The 13,832-nt window shown below is 37.1% G+C and overlaps 1 protein-coding gene across 4 annotated transcripts in view; it reads left to right on the top strand.

Annotated features, from left to right (window-relative positions):
• Nucleotides 1-6,773, top strand: part of LOC140830046 (pre-mRNA-splicing factor ATP-dependent RNA helicase DEAH1-like) — a 33,400-nt gene extending 26,627 nt beyond the window's left edge. For 3 of the 4 annotated variants that reach the window (XM_073193335.1, XM_073193328.1, XM_073193333.1), the window contains 8 exons: nucleotides 12-127; nucleotides 200-266; nucleotides 655-1,701; nucleotides 2,593-2,655; nucleotides 3,636-3,860; nucleotides 4,642-4,704; nucleotides 4,805-4,877; nucleotides 5,462-5,717. In XM_073193335.1, coding sequence (XP_073049436.1) covers nucleotides 12-127; nucleotides 200-266; nucleotides 655-1,701; nucleotides 2,593-2,655; nucleotides 3,636-3,860; nucleotides 4,642-4,704; nucleotides 4,805-4,877; nucleotides 5,462-5,514 — 1,707 coding nt within the window. In that variant the 3' untranslated portion in view covers nucleotides 5,515-5,717. Of the gene's footprint in view, nucleotides 1-11; nucleotides 128-199; nucleotides 267-654; nucleotides 1,702-2,592; nucleotides 2,656-3,635; nucleotides 3,861-4,641; nucleotides 4,705-4,804; nucleotides 4,878-5,461; nucleotides 5,718-6,200 lie in introns of those variants that run through there. The other variant, XR_012117599.1, reaches the window with a different exon arrangement.
• The last annotated feature ends 7,059 nt before the right edge of the window (nucleotides 6,774-13,832 follow it).

Here is a 13,832-nt window from a genome sequence, read left to right as displayed (position 1 = left end):
TTGTGTTTCAGGTTGGTTATTCTATTCGTTTTGAAGATTGTACTTCTGAAAAGACAATTGTTAAATACATGACGGATGGAATGCTATTACGTGAATTTCTTGGAGAGCCTGACCTTGAAAGTTACAGGTGCTTGTTGTTCTTGGAGTAACATTAATGGTTTTCTGTTCGCATTTTAAATAGTTTTGCAAAATTTTCCAGTGTGGTGATGGTAGATGAAGCCCATGAAAGAACACTTTCGACGGACATCCTTTTTGGCTTAGTTAAGGTAATATTTTCTTCTCTCGATGATTTTTTGAGCTGTAAATAGTCTCGATAAAATCAATTTGGGGTAGTGTATGTGTATGTATGTGTATAAGATCTGAAAACACAAGAAAATTATTTAGGACTGTATCTTTTGAATTATTTAGGATTGCATCTATTTTTAAACGAACCTTAGTAGGAGCTGAAAAATATCTGAATTCGTTTTCTTTTTGCATTAATGAGCTTTCAATATCGTTTACAAGAAACTTAGCTTTTAGTCCGCTAGTTCTTTTTTGAAACAACAGCAGCTAATTGTTGCATGAATCCAATGCAATTTCGAGTAGGATCTATGTTTCTCACAATCCTTGTTTGACACATTTTTTGTCTTACTCAATATTTTTTTGGTGCATTAGGACATTGCTCGGTTTCGCCCTGACCTCAAATTGCTCATTTCAAGCGCCACTCTTGATGCTGAAAAGTTCAGTGATTATTTTGACTCTGCGCCAATTTTTAAGATACCTGGAAGAAGATTTCCTGTTGAAATACACTATACTAAGGCACCTGAAGCTGATTACTTGGATGCTGCAGTAGTCACTGCTCTTCAAATTCATGTGACACAACCACCAGGAGATGGTGATATACTAGTTTTCCTTACTGGGCAGGAGGAGATTGAAATGGCCGAAGAGATTCTTAAGCATAGGACTAGAGGATTGGGAACAAAAATAGCGGAGCTCATCATATGCCCAATTTACGCAAACTTGCCAACAGAGCTACAAGCTAAGATATTTGAACCCACTCCTGAAGGGGCACGAAAAGTTGTCCTAGCCACGAACATAGCTGAAACATCATTGACGATAGATGGGATCAAGTATGTAATTGATCCGGGATTTTGTAAGATGAAGTCGTATAACCCCCGGACTGGAATGGAATCACTCCTGGTCACTCCTATATCAAAAGCATCAGCTAATCAGCGAGCAGGTCGATCAGGAAGGACAGGCCCAGGAAAATGCTTTCGATTGTATACCGCTTATAATTATTATAACGATTTGGACGATAATACCATCCCCGAAATACAAAGGACCAACTTAGCCAACGTGGTCCTTAGTCTAAAGAGCCTTGGCATCAATGATCTGCTGAATTTTGACTTCATGGATCCTCCTCCATCTGAAGCCTTATTGAAGGCGTTGGAGTTGCTTTATGCTTTAAGTGCAGTTAACAAGCATGGCGAGTTGACAAAAGCGGGTAGAAGGATGGCCGAGTTCCCCCTAGATCCTATGCAGTCAAAGATGATTGTTGCTTCCGATAAATACCAGTGTTCTGATGAAATCATCTCTATTGCTGCTATGCTATCAATTGGAAATTCTATCTTTTATCGTCCCAAGGATAAGCAAGTTCATGCAGACAATGCTCGCTTGAATTTTCATATGGGAAATGTCGGAGATCATATAGCCTTGCTCAAGGTCAGTGGGTTGTGTTTCTGAAGTGCTTTTTTCTGCTCTGGTGTTTTGTTTGATTATTCTTGATTCTACCAAGTAAAACAAAGTACATAATCCTCTAGCTCTCAAGTGTTCCTTTGGCAGCCTAAAAGCTGAAATATGTATCAAATTGTCGAGTCTCTAATCAAATCTGTCATCTGATTAACAGAAGAGTGGTTGTATGAGTTGTAACAGTAAGGTTTTTGTTTTGAATTCGCTTTCTCTTCTCCCAAGTTTTCTTGTTAAACAAGCAGTAAGTCCATGGGAGGGTGAAAAGACATCCCTAAAAGAAACTGGCATTTGTGCTTTTAGAATACAACAATCTACGAACCGCCAAATTTTGACTTAAATGATTTTTTGTTTAATTCACTTCTGCTTCAAACAAAATATCAGGAACCACACAATTTTTACGCATTTTCGACTAGTGGACAGAGTTAGGAATGCATGAACATAATAAATGCATATCTTATTGATCAAGCGCATTAATAATATGCGTTATTAGATGATTTGTTTATCTTGTTTATCAATTTAATAACATGTTGCACGTTTCTTTTTCTATTTCTCTTGCTTCAATGATTTTTCAAATTGTTTTTGTTATTTTGAAGTGCATTTAGTTGTCAACAGGAACTGCTTTATTGTTTGGCCTTCGGAGAAATTTTTCTTTTTGAGTCAAGGATGAGGATATTTTTGTGATGCTTATTAATCATCGCTATAATTGCCACATACCATTTCTTTATGAGGTTGGTATGATATTGGAATGCGGGGATGGAAATTGATACACACAGGAGAATATATAGGCTATACAGTGAAATCAGACATTTCAAAGTTTATGCGCCTGCAAGTTTAATTTTGTGATGTTTGTGGACATTTTTTCAGGTGTATAGTTCGTGGAAGGAAACCAATTATTCAACTCAATGGTGCTATGAAAATTATATTCAAGTAGGTTTGATATTCCATTTTTTCCTTTTAATATTATGCCATCTCTGTTTGGCCATTTACTTGCTTCAAATAGATAGTCTGGTTGTTCTGTTATTTCTGGTAAGCTGTTCTGATTATGGGATCTGATGTTGCTGTTCAGCATTCACCACTCAGTAATGTGATTCACTTGGTGAATTACTGACATAAGTTGATGGGTTTCAATCTTCTCTCACCCGTAGCCTGACAAATTTACTTATGAGCAAATAACTCCCAATTTCCTAAGAACTCTTGCTTGTATGTCTTTTTCCGGTTTAGTCAAGTCCGAATTGACTAATAATTGATCACGGTCCAAGTTTACTATCTCAACATGATGGGTCATTACTGATGGAAGTGAAAATTCATGAATCAGAAACATATCAGGAACATATTCGCTTGAGTGATGTAGAATATTTGAAAATAATCTTGTAGCTGTTAATTAGCTAACTAGTCATCCACGGTATCTTAGAAAATGGTCAATAGATCTCTTAATTTGTGAATTTTTTGGTATTACTATTTTTTGCGAGATTTGATAGCGTATCATTTCCTTATTTGTAGATGTATTACCACCTTTAAATTAGGGCTGTACAGCGTGATTTCTTTTCAGGGGAATACAATTTAATCTCCTCAATTTCCTCAAGTGATGTTTTCGAACTTTTTGTACTGTGATTATTGACTTGGAACCTTTCGGAGACATCTAGGTTTCTAACTTCTAACCCCCTGGTATGACACCTTGGTTGGGTTTAGTTCATATGTTGTAGCCTCTGAACACATGATTCATGACTATGAATAGATGGAAATTGTGAATTACATGTGCTAGATGACTAATTAAGTTACCTTTATCTTTCACATGTCACATCAAGAGAAGAAATTTTAAAGCTGACTGCTATCGTTTTCGTTGTTTTGTTTCATTAGTACAATACTGAACGTTGGCTCATTAAATGGTTATGATTTATATATTTCAGGTCAGGAGCATGAAGAGAGCTAGAGATATACGGGATCAACTGGAGGGTCTGCTTGAAAGGGTTGAGATTGAGTTGACCCCAAATCCCAATGATTTAGATTCTATAAAGAAAGCCATAACTTCCGGATTCTTCCCCCACTCAGCGAGGCTACAGAAGAATGGATCCTATAGAACTGTGAAACATCCGCAGACTGTTCAAATTCACCCTAGCTCAGGTTTAGCTCAGGTAGACTACTTATTTGTTTGAATATCCAAAGTTAATGTTGACTAGAATTTTTCCAGGCTAGATACACCAATTTTGTGAGAATATATTTGGCACATCGATAGAAGAACCAGTCGTTGAGTAGTTTCTGAAATGCCAGCATCTTTTATTGACTAAGATATCTGAATATCAGAAAATGCGAGTTTCAAAGGTTAGACTTGAAGATGCAGTGCAATTTCGTGGTAAGGTTTGACCAGGTGGTAGTGTTGTGATGGTGAAAGTCATTAAAGTAAAAAACAAATAATTTCCAGTTTAAAAGAGGAGGGGGAGAAGAAAATGAAAGAAAAAAGAGAAGGAAAATTAAATTTGGGCATGGAAAAATGGAAAAGAAAATATAAAAAAGGGAAACAGGGGTTAGGTGGCATGAATTAGGCATTATTGATGGTTTGATATTACTTTACTATCATTATTTTGTTTAGATAATTAAGGTTTAATTTCTTTTAGTTTTCCAGGATGAAAAGGTTTTTATGATCAACAAGAAGATCAAGTGTATGGTAGTTTGTAGACAAAAATGTGAACAATAAGCTTGCTCCCAAAATTTTCGTAGCGATCGGATATACCTTATTTTGAATTATACATAAGATGCTCCCACCCCTTGGAAAGATAATTTTTTCATTCATTATTTGTTAATTATGAAGTTATCCTTTCTCTGTTTATATAAATGAGTAATAGTTTATTTACATTTAGATATGATAATATTGGAAAATATATAAGATTGTATCGCATTCTTTGTTGTCCTTGGCAGGTGCAACCAAGATGGGTCATCTACCATGAACTAGTTTTGACAACAAAGGAGTATATGCGACAGGTAAGAATCTTTGGATACTTGCCTTCCTACGTAAGATCTGAACGGGGTATAACACTGCCAGCTTGCCATTATATAACTTATGAAAGAATTGTAAATATAGGTGACTGAACTAAAACCAGAGTGGCTCGTTGAAATAGCTCCTCATTATTATCAGTTGAAGGATGTTGAAGATGGTTAGCAATCTCTCCCTATGTTCACATGTCATATCCATGTGGTTTGATGTGCATATCATTATTTTAGGCAAGACTGACTTTATATTTTTTCAAAGCTGCCTGTGTTTGTAATAGGGACCCAATGCTCATGAAAATGTGAGTTTTTACCGAAATGCTGTTAATCCAGTTTTTTTTTTTTTTTTTTTTTAAAAACACCATTAGATGCAGATTATACTTTACTAGGTTTGAAGCATCATATAATAATTACCTGGTCATTTCTTCTTTGCAGTCAATACATTGTGTCGGAACACCATCCAATTCTCAAGGGCTAGTATAGTGACTTGTTGATAGAATGGAATTTTTTTGTCCTTGCATCTATCTTTGGGCTTCGTAAAATCTTGACTATTCCAATGACTGTCACCCATTAGCGCTTAACAAGTAGACAAGGATAAAAGTTGCCTCTGCCAATCATTCTTTATATGTTTTTGTTAGGATACATGTCTTGGTGTTCTATTGATAATAATATCAAGTCGAGTCATATTCTATTCCACAAATTGATTATGTCTTCTCAAGGTAGTCGCCTACTCACGAAACTGTCTTTGCAGTGGGATCAAAGAAAATGCCTCGTGGTGAGGGCCTAGCATCGACAAATGGTTGATAATTTTACTTGATCGTGAGCAAATAGCTGTGTTGAAGGTGGCTGGACATGTTTATGAATTGCGTGTGCGCCACTGGAACAGGTGCTTGGACTGTATATTTGACCAATGTATGTACCATTTTGTAGAGTTACACTTGTTTTCCAACTTGTAACTTTATTATTCTTTTTAAAAAAAGGTAGGATATTTTTTTTATTCATAGAAATTATATTATCTTGATTAATAAAATTAATTACAGGTTCACATAAGATGTAGTTATATCCATATTCAAAATAGATTAAAATAATATTAGGCCCTAATTCCTATGCAAATATGAGACCGATAACGATCACAATCTTCTAATTTTATCATGAAACTTTGAATTTAATCTTGTTCTAACACTGTTCAATGAGTCTTCTTGATTTTCGAAGATCTTATTCCTCTCCATCCAAAAAATTTCGCCCCCTTTCAAATGTTGTCTGATATCTGTCTCGAATAAATCTTAAGTTGATATGGGAGACACAAGGGACGACCTCGGCAGACAGCTGAAAGGGTTTTTCTTACAAGCACCAACTTTTCTTTCATTGCATTTGAGTTTGCATACTGATGCCAAACACCTATTAAACCCAGAAATGGCGACATCATTCCAACATCAATTTCGTAAGGAAATTGGATCTGCTTTGCTGATATTCCTCCATTTATCTTTGAGGCAGTACGGCATTTCTGGAAGATACCAACTCCAAATTCCAAGAAAAATAGCCCTTGGAAGGTTTCTATGAGAAGATTAGGATAGTGGTCCTACAAGCAGAAGTAATATCCCATGGAAAATGGCACCTACTTCAGAAACTATTGAATAAATAAGTATCGTGATATGGCCTTTAATTTGTTCAAGATGAAAATGACATCCCATGTTTCTTCCATTCCATACCTTATGAAATATTTTGAAGCACAAGCACTCTCATTTTCTTTGTCAAACATTTCTTCTGCGTCAATAAATTTAATAGCTAATGAGCAATTTCATTGTAGTGATGATTCTGTTTTTGGACATAACCCACCCTTTTTGGATCTTATTTTTATATATCTATCACACCTATCACTTCTCCCCGGATTCTGTCCGGATAAATTTTCCTCCGGGAATTGATAAACCACCGGTGCGTCCATATGGTTTTGTCCTTGATCCTGGGGAGATTGGCAGTTTTGCGCCATCTTTTTCGCTCCATGCTTAAGTTCATCAAAAGTGAGAATCGTTTCATTGGGTGATTCTATAGGTTTTCCTTGTGAGGTGAGACTGCACCAAAGTTTTTTACTGAAGGCTCTGCCAGTTTTTCCACATTTCTCTTGCTCTGGGGATTTTTACGTCCTTCTACGAAATTTCTATGGATCACTTGATCATTTTCTTCCACACCTTCATCAAGTTCCATTTGAATCGTCTTGACAAGCTGTTTCTTTGATTATCTTGGGCTCCCAAAGCAATAAAAGATTATCAAATCTTTTAATGTCAAGTAAGTTTTTTCGGTTAGATCTCGGTTTTCTCGTGCCCAAACACAGCGGAAGTTAAAAAAAAAATTATTTTGACATTCAAGATATTTTGAGCACTCGTATGGTTTTAATAAATAAACATGCATCGGATGTTTAGTAATATACCTTTAGTGAATTAATTCATTCGGCTCCAACTAATTCGGTGTTGGCGGATATAGCTCTTGTTGAATTCCATACCAAATTTTTTCAGGAACTCCTTTCTTCAATCCTTCTATCAAGTCCACCACTAGAAGATTTGTTCCTCTTCCAACTAGCATTAGAATATTTGGAAGAAGTTTCAACGTTGGAGAGAAAAATTCGAGAGGCGGCTCAAACCAAAAATCTTTTGATATGGCCGAAAAGATTGAGAGGAAATATTGGAGGATTTTCGAAAATTCAAGGAGAGTGGAGGCTTGCTTGGTGGCTAGGGTTATGGCTTACTTATTTTTTTTTATAATCATGCCATGACCTAATATTCATAATTAATATTAATGGACTTGATTAATTAATTGGGCTAGTCCAACTAGTTTAATTAATTAATCAAAGTCCATTAAGAACTTTAATTATTTAGTACACTTGGACTTGTACTCCTACAAGCTCATTAAACATACTTCTCGCTATATTTAATTTAATATTTAATAAACTCAACTTTTGAGTTTAATAAATTAAATCCTCAAATTTTATAAATTCAACTCCTTGAATTTATTCTCTCCAAATTTCATAAATTCAACTTCTTGAATTTACTATCTCATAAATTCAATTCCTTGAATTTATTTTATCAAAATTTAATTATCATAAATTCAACTCCTTGAATTTACTGTATCACAATATATATTCAACTTTTCAATTTATTCTCTCAACGAGAACAAATGATCCATTACTTGTGTAGACCCTCAATAGGTTCAGGGATACAGCTAGCCGTGAGTTCAAAACTCTTTGTGATTCAGTACATAATCTTTTATTCGGGATTACCCTAATTTGTCTCATTCTATGTATCAACAATTGATCATGAGAATGTCAGAAATTATATTTCTAATTAAACCTATCGAATCATGGTAAGAGCGTATAGTAGTATCGCCCCATGATTCCCTAGGTATCACTGATAGTGTCTGCAAGAACCAGTCGATTATGATTAACGTACAGTACGGTCCCTTCATTTCATATATCATGATCGAATCAACAACCATTGGTTCGAGGGTTGCATAATAATTCGATAACTATGTGACACATATTTGAGAATAAATAGTGGCATCACATAAACAATTAGAGAACTCCTTCTCTAACATACATCTCATACTCTGGCCAGAGATTCCATGCACTATTATTTCATCAGATCACATAGCATATCAAAGCCCGTAGGTGAGCGGTGAATTCTCTACTACAATGCACTGGCTCTTACATGTTTCGCAACTGTACCCAATCTCGCCACCTGATTACTTTTCTGGAATCGGTAAACGAATCAAAGCACAAACCTAGCATATAGAGCCTCAGTTTTGTCCTGGGTCGTAAGGACTAATGGTGTACAATCTTAACAACGGACTTATCCTCTCGATGAATGATAACAACTTGGAAAGTTTGAGGGCAGGGTAGTTCGGTATAATCATCATATGATTACCCATCTGCATGTTTGGACATCTCTATGCCCTTGCCAAGAAACGCGATACACAACATCACAGATTCTAGTCTCGAGGTCAAGCGACCTTTATCCACGTTTTAGGCTGCTGAATCGACTAGGAACAAATTTAGATTACAGAATATTTACAAATAAGTTTCAACATTGAATTACGATTCTTTTGTATTAAAGTATAATCAAGATCTTTATCTATGTTGATCACATGGGTATACATATAAAGAAATAACAAACCATAAAATAATGAATTATATTAAAATAAAGATTGTTTATTACAATTGAGTCAATAAATTCCCTGCCAACAGTTGGCTTACAGAGCATCTACTCTAACAATCTCCCACTTGCCCTAGAGACAACTACCCATAAACATTAATAACATTGCTTCGCGATTTTCTCACACAATGGACCTGGCAAGGGCTTTGTAAGTGGATCAGCAACATTATCTGCAGATGGGACTCTTTCGACTGATATATCTCCTCTTCCCACAATCTCCCGGATGATGTGGAACTTCCTCAGTATATATTTGGATCGCTGATGAGATCTTGGTTCCTTTGCTTACGCAACGGCACCAGTGTTGTCACAGTGCACTGGGCTGGATCAACTCCATTAGGAATAACGCCCAACTCTTGGACAAAATTACTCATCCAAAATTGCCTCTTTGGCTGCAGCAGATGCAACAATGTATTCAGCTTCAGTGGTGGAATCCACAACGGTGTCTTGCTTGGAACTTTTCCAAGAGACAGTCGCACCATTTAGCATGAATACAAAACCAGATGTCGATTTCGAATCATCTGCATCACATTCGAAGCTAGAATCAGTGTAGCCTTCCAATTTCAATTCTCCACCCCCATAGACCATGAAAAAATTCTTATTCCTTCTCAAGTACTTGAGAATATCTCTCACGGCCTTCCAATGCATTGGACCAGGGTTCGCCTGATATCTGCTTGTAACACTCGGAGCTTAAGCAACATCAGGACTTGTCGGTATCATATCATATTTGATACTACCAATGACTGATGCATATAGAATACATGTCATACTTCTATCTCTTCATCAGTTTTGGGACACATAGCTTTAGATAGAGTAACACCATGAAACATTGGTAAGTATCCTCTCTTAGACTCTTCCATAGAGAATCGCTTCCGAATGGTATCGATATAGGTGGCTTGGGTGAGCCCCAGCATCCTCTTTGATCTATCTCTATAGATTTGTATTCCCAATACATAGTGTAATGCACATGGGCTGTTCCCGATTGGGCTTGAGTCCCCTCACAGTTATCCCATTACCCATTACTCATAGAATTTCTCCAGCCCAGGCACTGGAGCTTTTGCCTTCCCAGGATTAGAACCCAAGACCTCCTGGACTTATATAGATCTTGGCATCAATCCTGGTACCAGTTGAGCTGGATTGATGCCAAGATCTATATAAGTCCAAGAGGTCTTGAGTTCTAATCCTGGGAAGGCAAAAAGCTCCAGTGCCTGGGCTGGAGAAGTTCTATGAGTAATGGATAATGGGATAACCGTGAGGGGAATCAAGCCCAATCGGGAACAGCCCATGTGCATTACAAAAAAAGGCTAGCTCAACTGGTACCAGGATTGCTGCCAAGATCTATATAAGTCCAGGAGGTCTTGGGTTCTAATCCTGAGAAGACAAAAAGCTCTAGTGCCTGGCCTGGAGAAATTCTATGAGTAATGGGTAATGGGATAACCGTGAGGGGACTCAAGCCCAATCGGGAACAGCCCATGTGCATTACAAAAAAAAGGCGCCTTTTTTTTGTAACGGTCATGGGCCATGGCATAGCATGGGCCTCACCCCATACCCACGCACCATTACGCATAGGAATTCTCCAGCCCAGGCACTGGAGTTTCTACCTTCCCAGGATTAGAACCCAAGACCTCCTGGACTTATATAGATCTTGGCAGCAATCCTGGTACCAGTTGATCTAGTAGCTCAACTGGTACCAGGATTGCTGCCAAGATCTATATAAGTCCAGGAGGTCTTTGGTTCTAATCCTGGGAAGGTAGAAACTCTAGTGCCTGGGCTGGAGAAGTCCTATGCGTAATGGTGCGTGGGTATGGGCCGAGGCCCATGCTATGCCATGGCCCATGACCGTTACACATAGGATGCTTCAGCCATGCCTTTCATGGAGAATTTACCTGCCAACCATACTTTATTTGATCGCAGTAATCCTACATCATTCCCAATGCGTAGGATGTCTTCAACATAAAGTACTAAAAATGTCACTGCACTCCCACTAACTTTCTTGTACACGCATGGTTCCTCAGGATTCTTAGCAAAACCAAATTATGTGATAGTACTATCAAATCTGAGGTTCCAACTCCTTGACGCCTGCTTGAGACCATATATTGATCTCTGAAGTTTGCATACCTCCTACTGATGTGTATCCCTCAGGTTGAGACATATAAATTTCTTCTTTGATGTCTCCATTGAGGAATACAGTCTTTACATCCATTTTCCACATCTCATAGTTATACTATGTTGTTATGGCTAGTAGTTTTCTAATGGAATTAAACATAGCTACTGGTGAAAAAGTTTCCTCATAGTCAATTCCTTGCATTTGAGTACAACCTTTTGCAACTAGTCTTGCTTTGAAGGTCAATACCTTCCCATCCGCCCCAAGCTTTCTTTTGTAGATTCATTTGCAACCTATGAGAACGATTCTCTCATGTAGATCCACCAATGTCCAGACTTGGTTTGAATACATAGAATCCATTTCAGACCGCAAGGTTTCAATCAGTATCAAATATTGCTTCTTTGATGTTCATTGGATCACATCCAACACAAGGCTCATCATGTCTTTGTTCATGAAGAAACGTATATCTTGCAGGTGGTCTAATAATCCTATCAGACCTTCTAGGAGCTTGTACTTCAACTACTGGTTGTTGGGGATTTGGTTCAACTTCTACAGTTGAGTGATTATCTTGAATTTCTTTAAGTTCTATCATCTTGCCTTTTTCTATCTAATAAAACTTCTTTTTCCAAAAAGGTGGCATTTCTTGAAACAAACAATTTTTCTTCATTAGGATGATAGAAAGAATATCCAACATAATTCTTTGGATATCCTACAGAGTAGAACAAAGTGGATCTACAATCCAATTTGGCTCCCAATGTCTGCTTCACGTAAGCAGGACATCCCCATATTCTCATGTAAGAATATTTGGGAGTTTTTCCCATTCATATCTTATATGATGTTTTATCTACTGCTTTAATATGGACATTATTCAACAACATTTCCGAAATTTCAAGCGAAAGCCCCAAAACGATGTAGGCAATTCAGTGAATCCCATCATGGATCGAACCATGTCCATCAAGGTTTGATTTTGACATTCAGAAACACCATTCAATTGTGGTGTTGCTGGTGGAGCGCACTGTCAGAGAGTCTCATTCTCTTTAGATAACCCAAAAATTCAGCACTCAAGTATTCTCCACCTCGATCTGATCGAAGTGTCTTAATACTCCTTTCCAGCTGTTTTTCTACTTCAGATATGAATTCTTTGAACCTTTCAAATGCTTCAGGTTTGTGTTTCATCAAATGAAAATACCCATACCTCGAATGGTCATTAGTAAAGATAATAAAGTAGGATTGCTCATATTTTGTGCTAACACTTAGCGGGCCACAACGTCTGTGTGGATCAAATCTAGTAGACCATGTGCACGTTCCACGTTTCCATTGAATGGAGTCTTGATCAATTAACCTTTTAGACAGAACTCACAAGTAGGTAGAGAATTTATGTATGACAAGTCAAACATGACTTTTCCCAATAGTTTGTGCATCCTTATTTGGGAAATGTGACCTAGTCTAGCGTGCTATATTTGTGCGGGATTTGAATTATCTAACTTTATTTTGTTTGTTGTTGAAATACTGTTTACTTGGACATTCACTCATCAATTCCAGAACATTTCTGGCGCATATAATTTCTTATGTCTGGAATTCTTGCACTGAAATAAATATGTTCTGACTTATCGGGCTTTGTGGGCCCTTTAAGTGTCCTTCAGAGTTTGTCACTCATTGGGGGTTTTTTTCTTGTGAGGGGCAGAACATTTCTTTCCCGTACCTTGTGGGCCATTTTTTGTCTGACGATATGCCCATTAGAAAAACAATATTTTCCTGTTTTATGGTGATCTCATAAGTCATAAGCGTATTGACTAGCTCTTCAAGGCTATCATCTATCTTATTCAAATTGACGTTCACCATAACCCTATCAAATGAGGAAGATAAAGACAACAAATTGATGTCATCAAGTAACTCATTAGGAATCACATATTCCATGCCCACAACATTCTCAATAAGCCCAGTCATATGTACACCACGTTCATGGGTGAAAGCCCCCATCTTGCATGCATGTAGTCATGAGATCCTTGAAAGTGGTGCGCATCATCGTATGAGTTTCATGCACCATGCAACTTTTGCACGTGCATTCGAATGTCAGCAGCATTCGAAAATTTCTTCAAACTGTCCCTACAGTTCATTTGACATAGAAGCGAGCATGTTACACTTTAGCTTGCATAATATGGTTCTACCATCTTGCATGCTTTGTCAGTTCAGTAGAACTGACATTAATGTTTATTCTTTTTTCTATAAATTCAGAACAATTTTCCAACCAGTATTGAGAATTATATTCGATTAGCTTGTCAATAATAAAAATGGATTATGTGACGAAATCGAAAAATACTGATATGAAAACAGAATAATGCTTGCTGATAATTTTAAAGTAATTCTAAGATATGAAATATGGATTTTATTTTATAAATTTCTCTCCCACTATTTTGACATTTCCACCACCCTCTGTTGAAAAAAAGAAATCATATTTCCTTAGTGGGCACGTAGAGTCCAATTAGCCAATTATAATCCCGAACAATATCAGTCAATTAAAAGAAAAATGACGAGAAAATTTTAAAAATTAAAATCCCTCATTTTTAATAAGATTCAAAAATTATATCAAACTGCAAAAGTGAAAGTTAAAAGAGTTTAATTTATTCTTGCCTTCCATCAACCGTGGTTGCATGTTGAACGCTACCCGTGGCCAGTGTCTAGCTCATATTATTAGGGAGGCCTGGACCCCGGAAAGCTGTGACTTCCACCGGACATATGATGTGAATTGGGTGGAACTCCAATGACTTCGGCTCATATTATTGGAGGAACTCATGGCGACCGTCCACTACAATTCAATA

Source organism: Primulina eburnea, chromosome 1 (genome assembly GCF_022965805.1).
Source record: "Primulina eburnea isolate SZY01 chromosome 1, ASM2296580v1, whole genome shotgun sequence".
In the NCBI taxonomy this organism is placed as follows: Eukaryota; Viridiplantae; Streptophyta; class Magnoliopsida; order Lamiales; family Gesneriaceae; genus Primulina; species Primulina eburnea.
The sequence above is the reverse complement of the archived record's forward strand: the minus strand, read 5'-3'. Positions and strand labels throughout refer to the sequence as shown.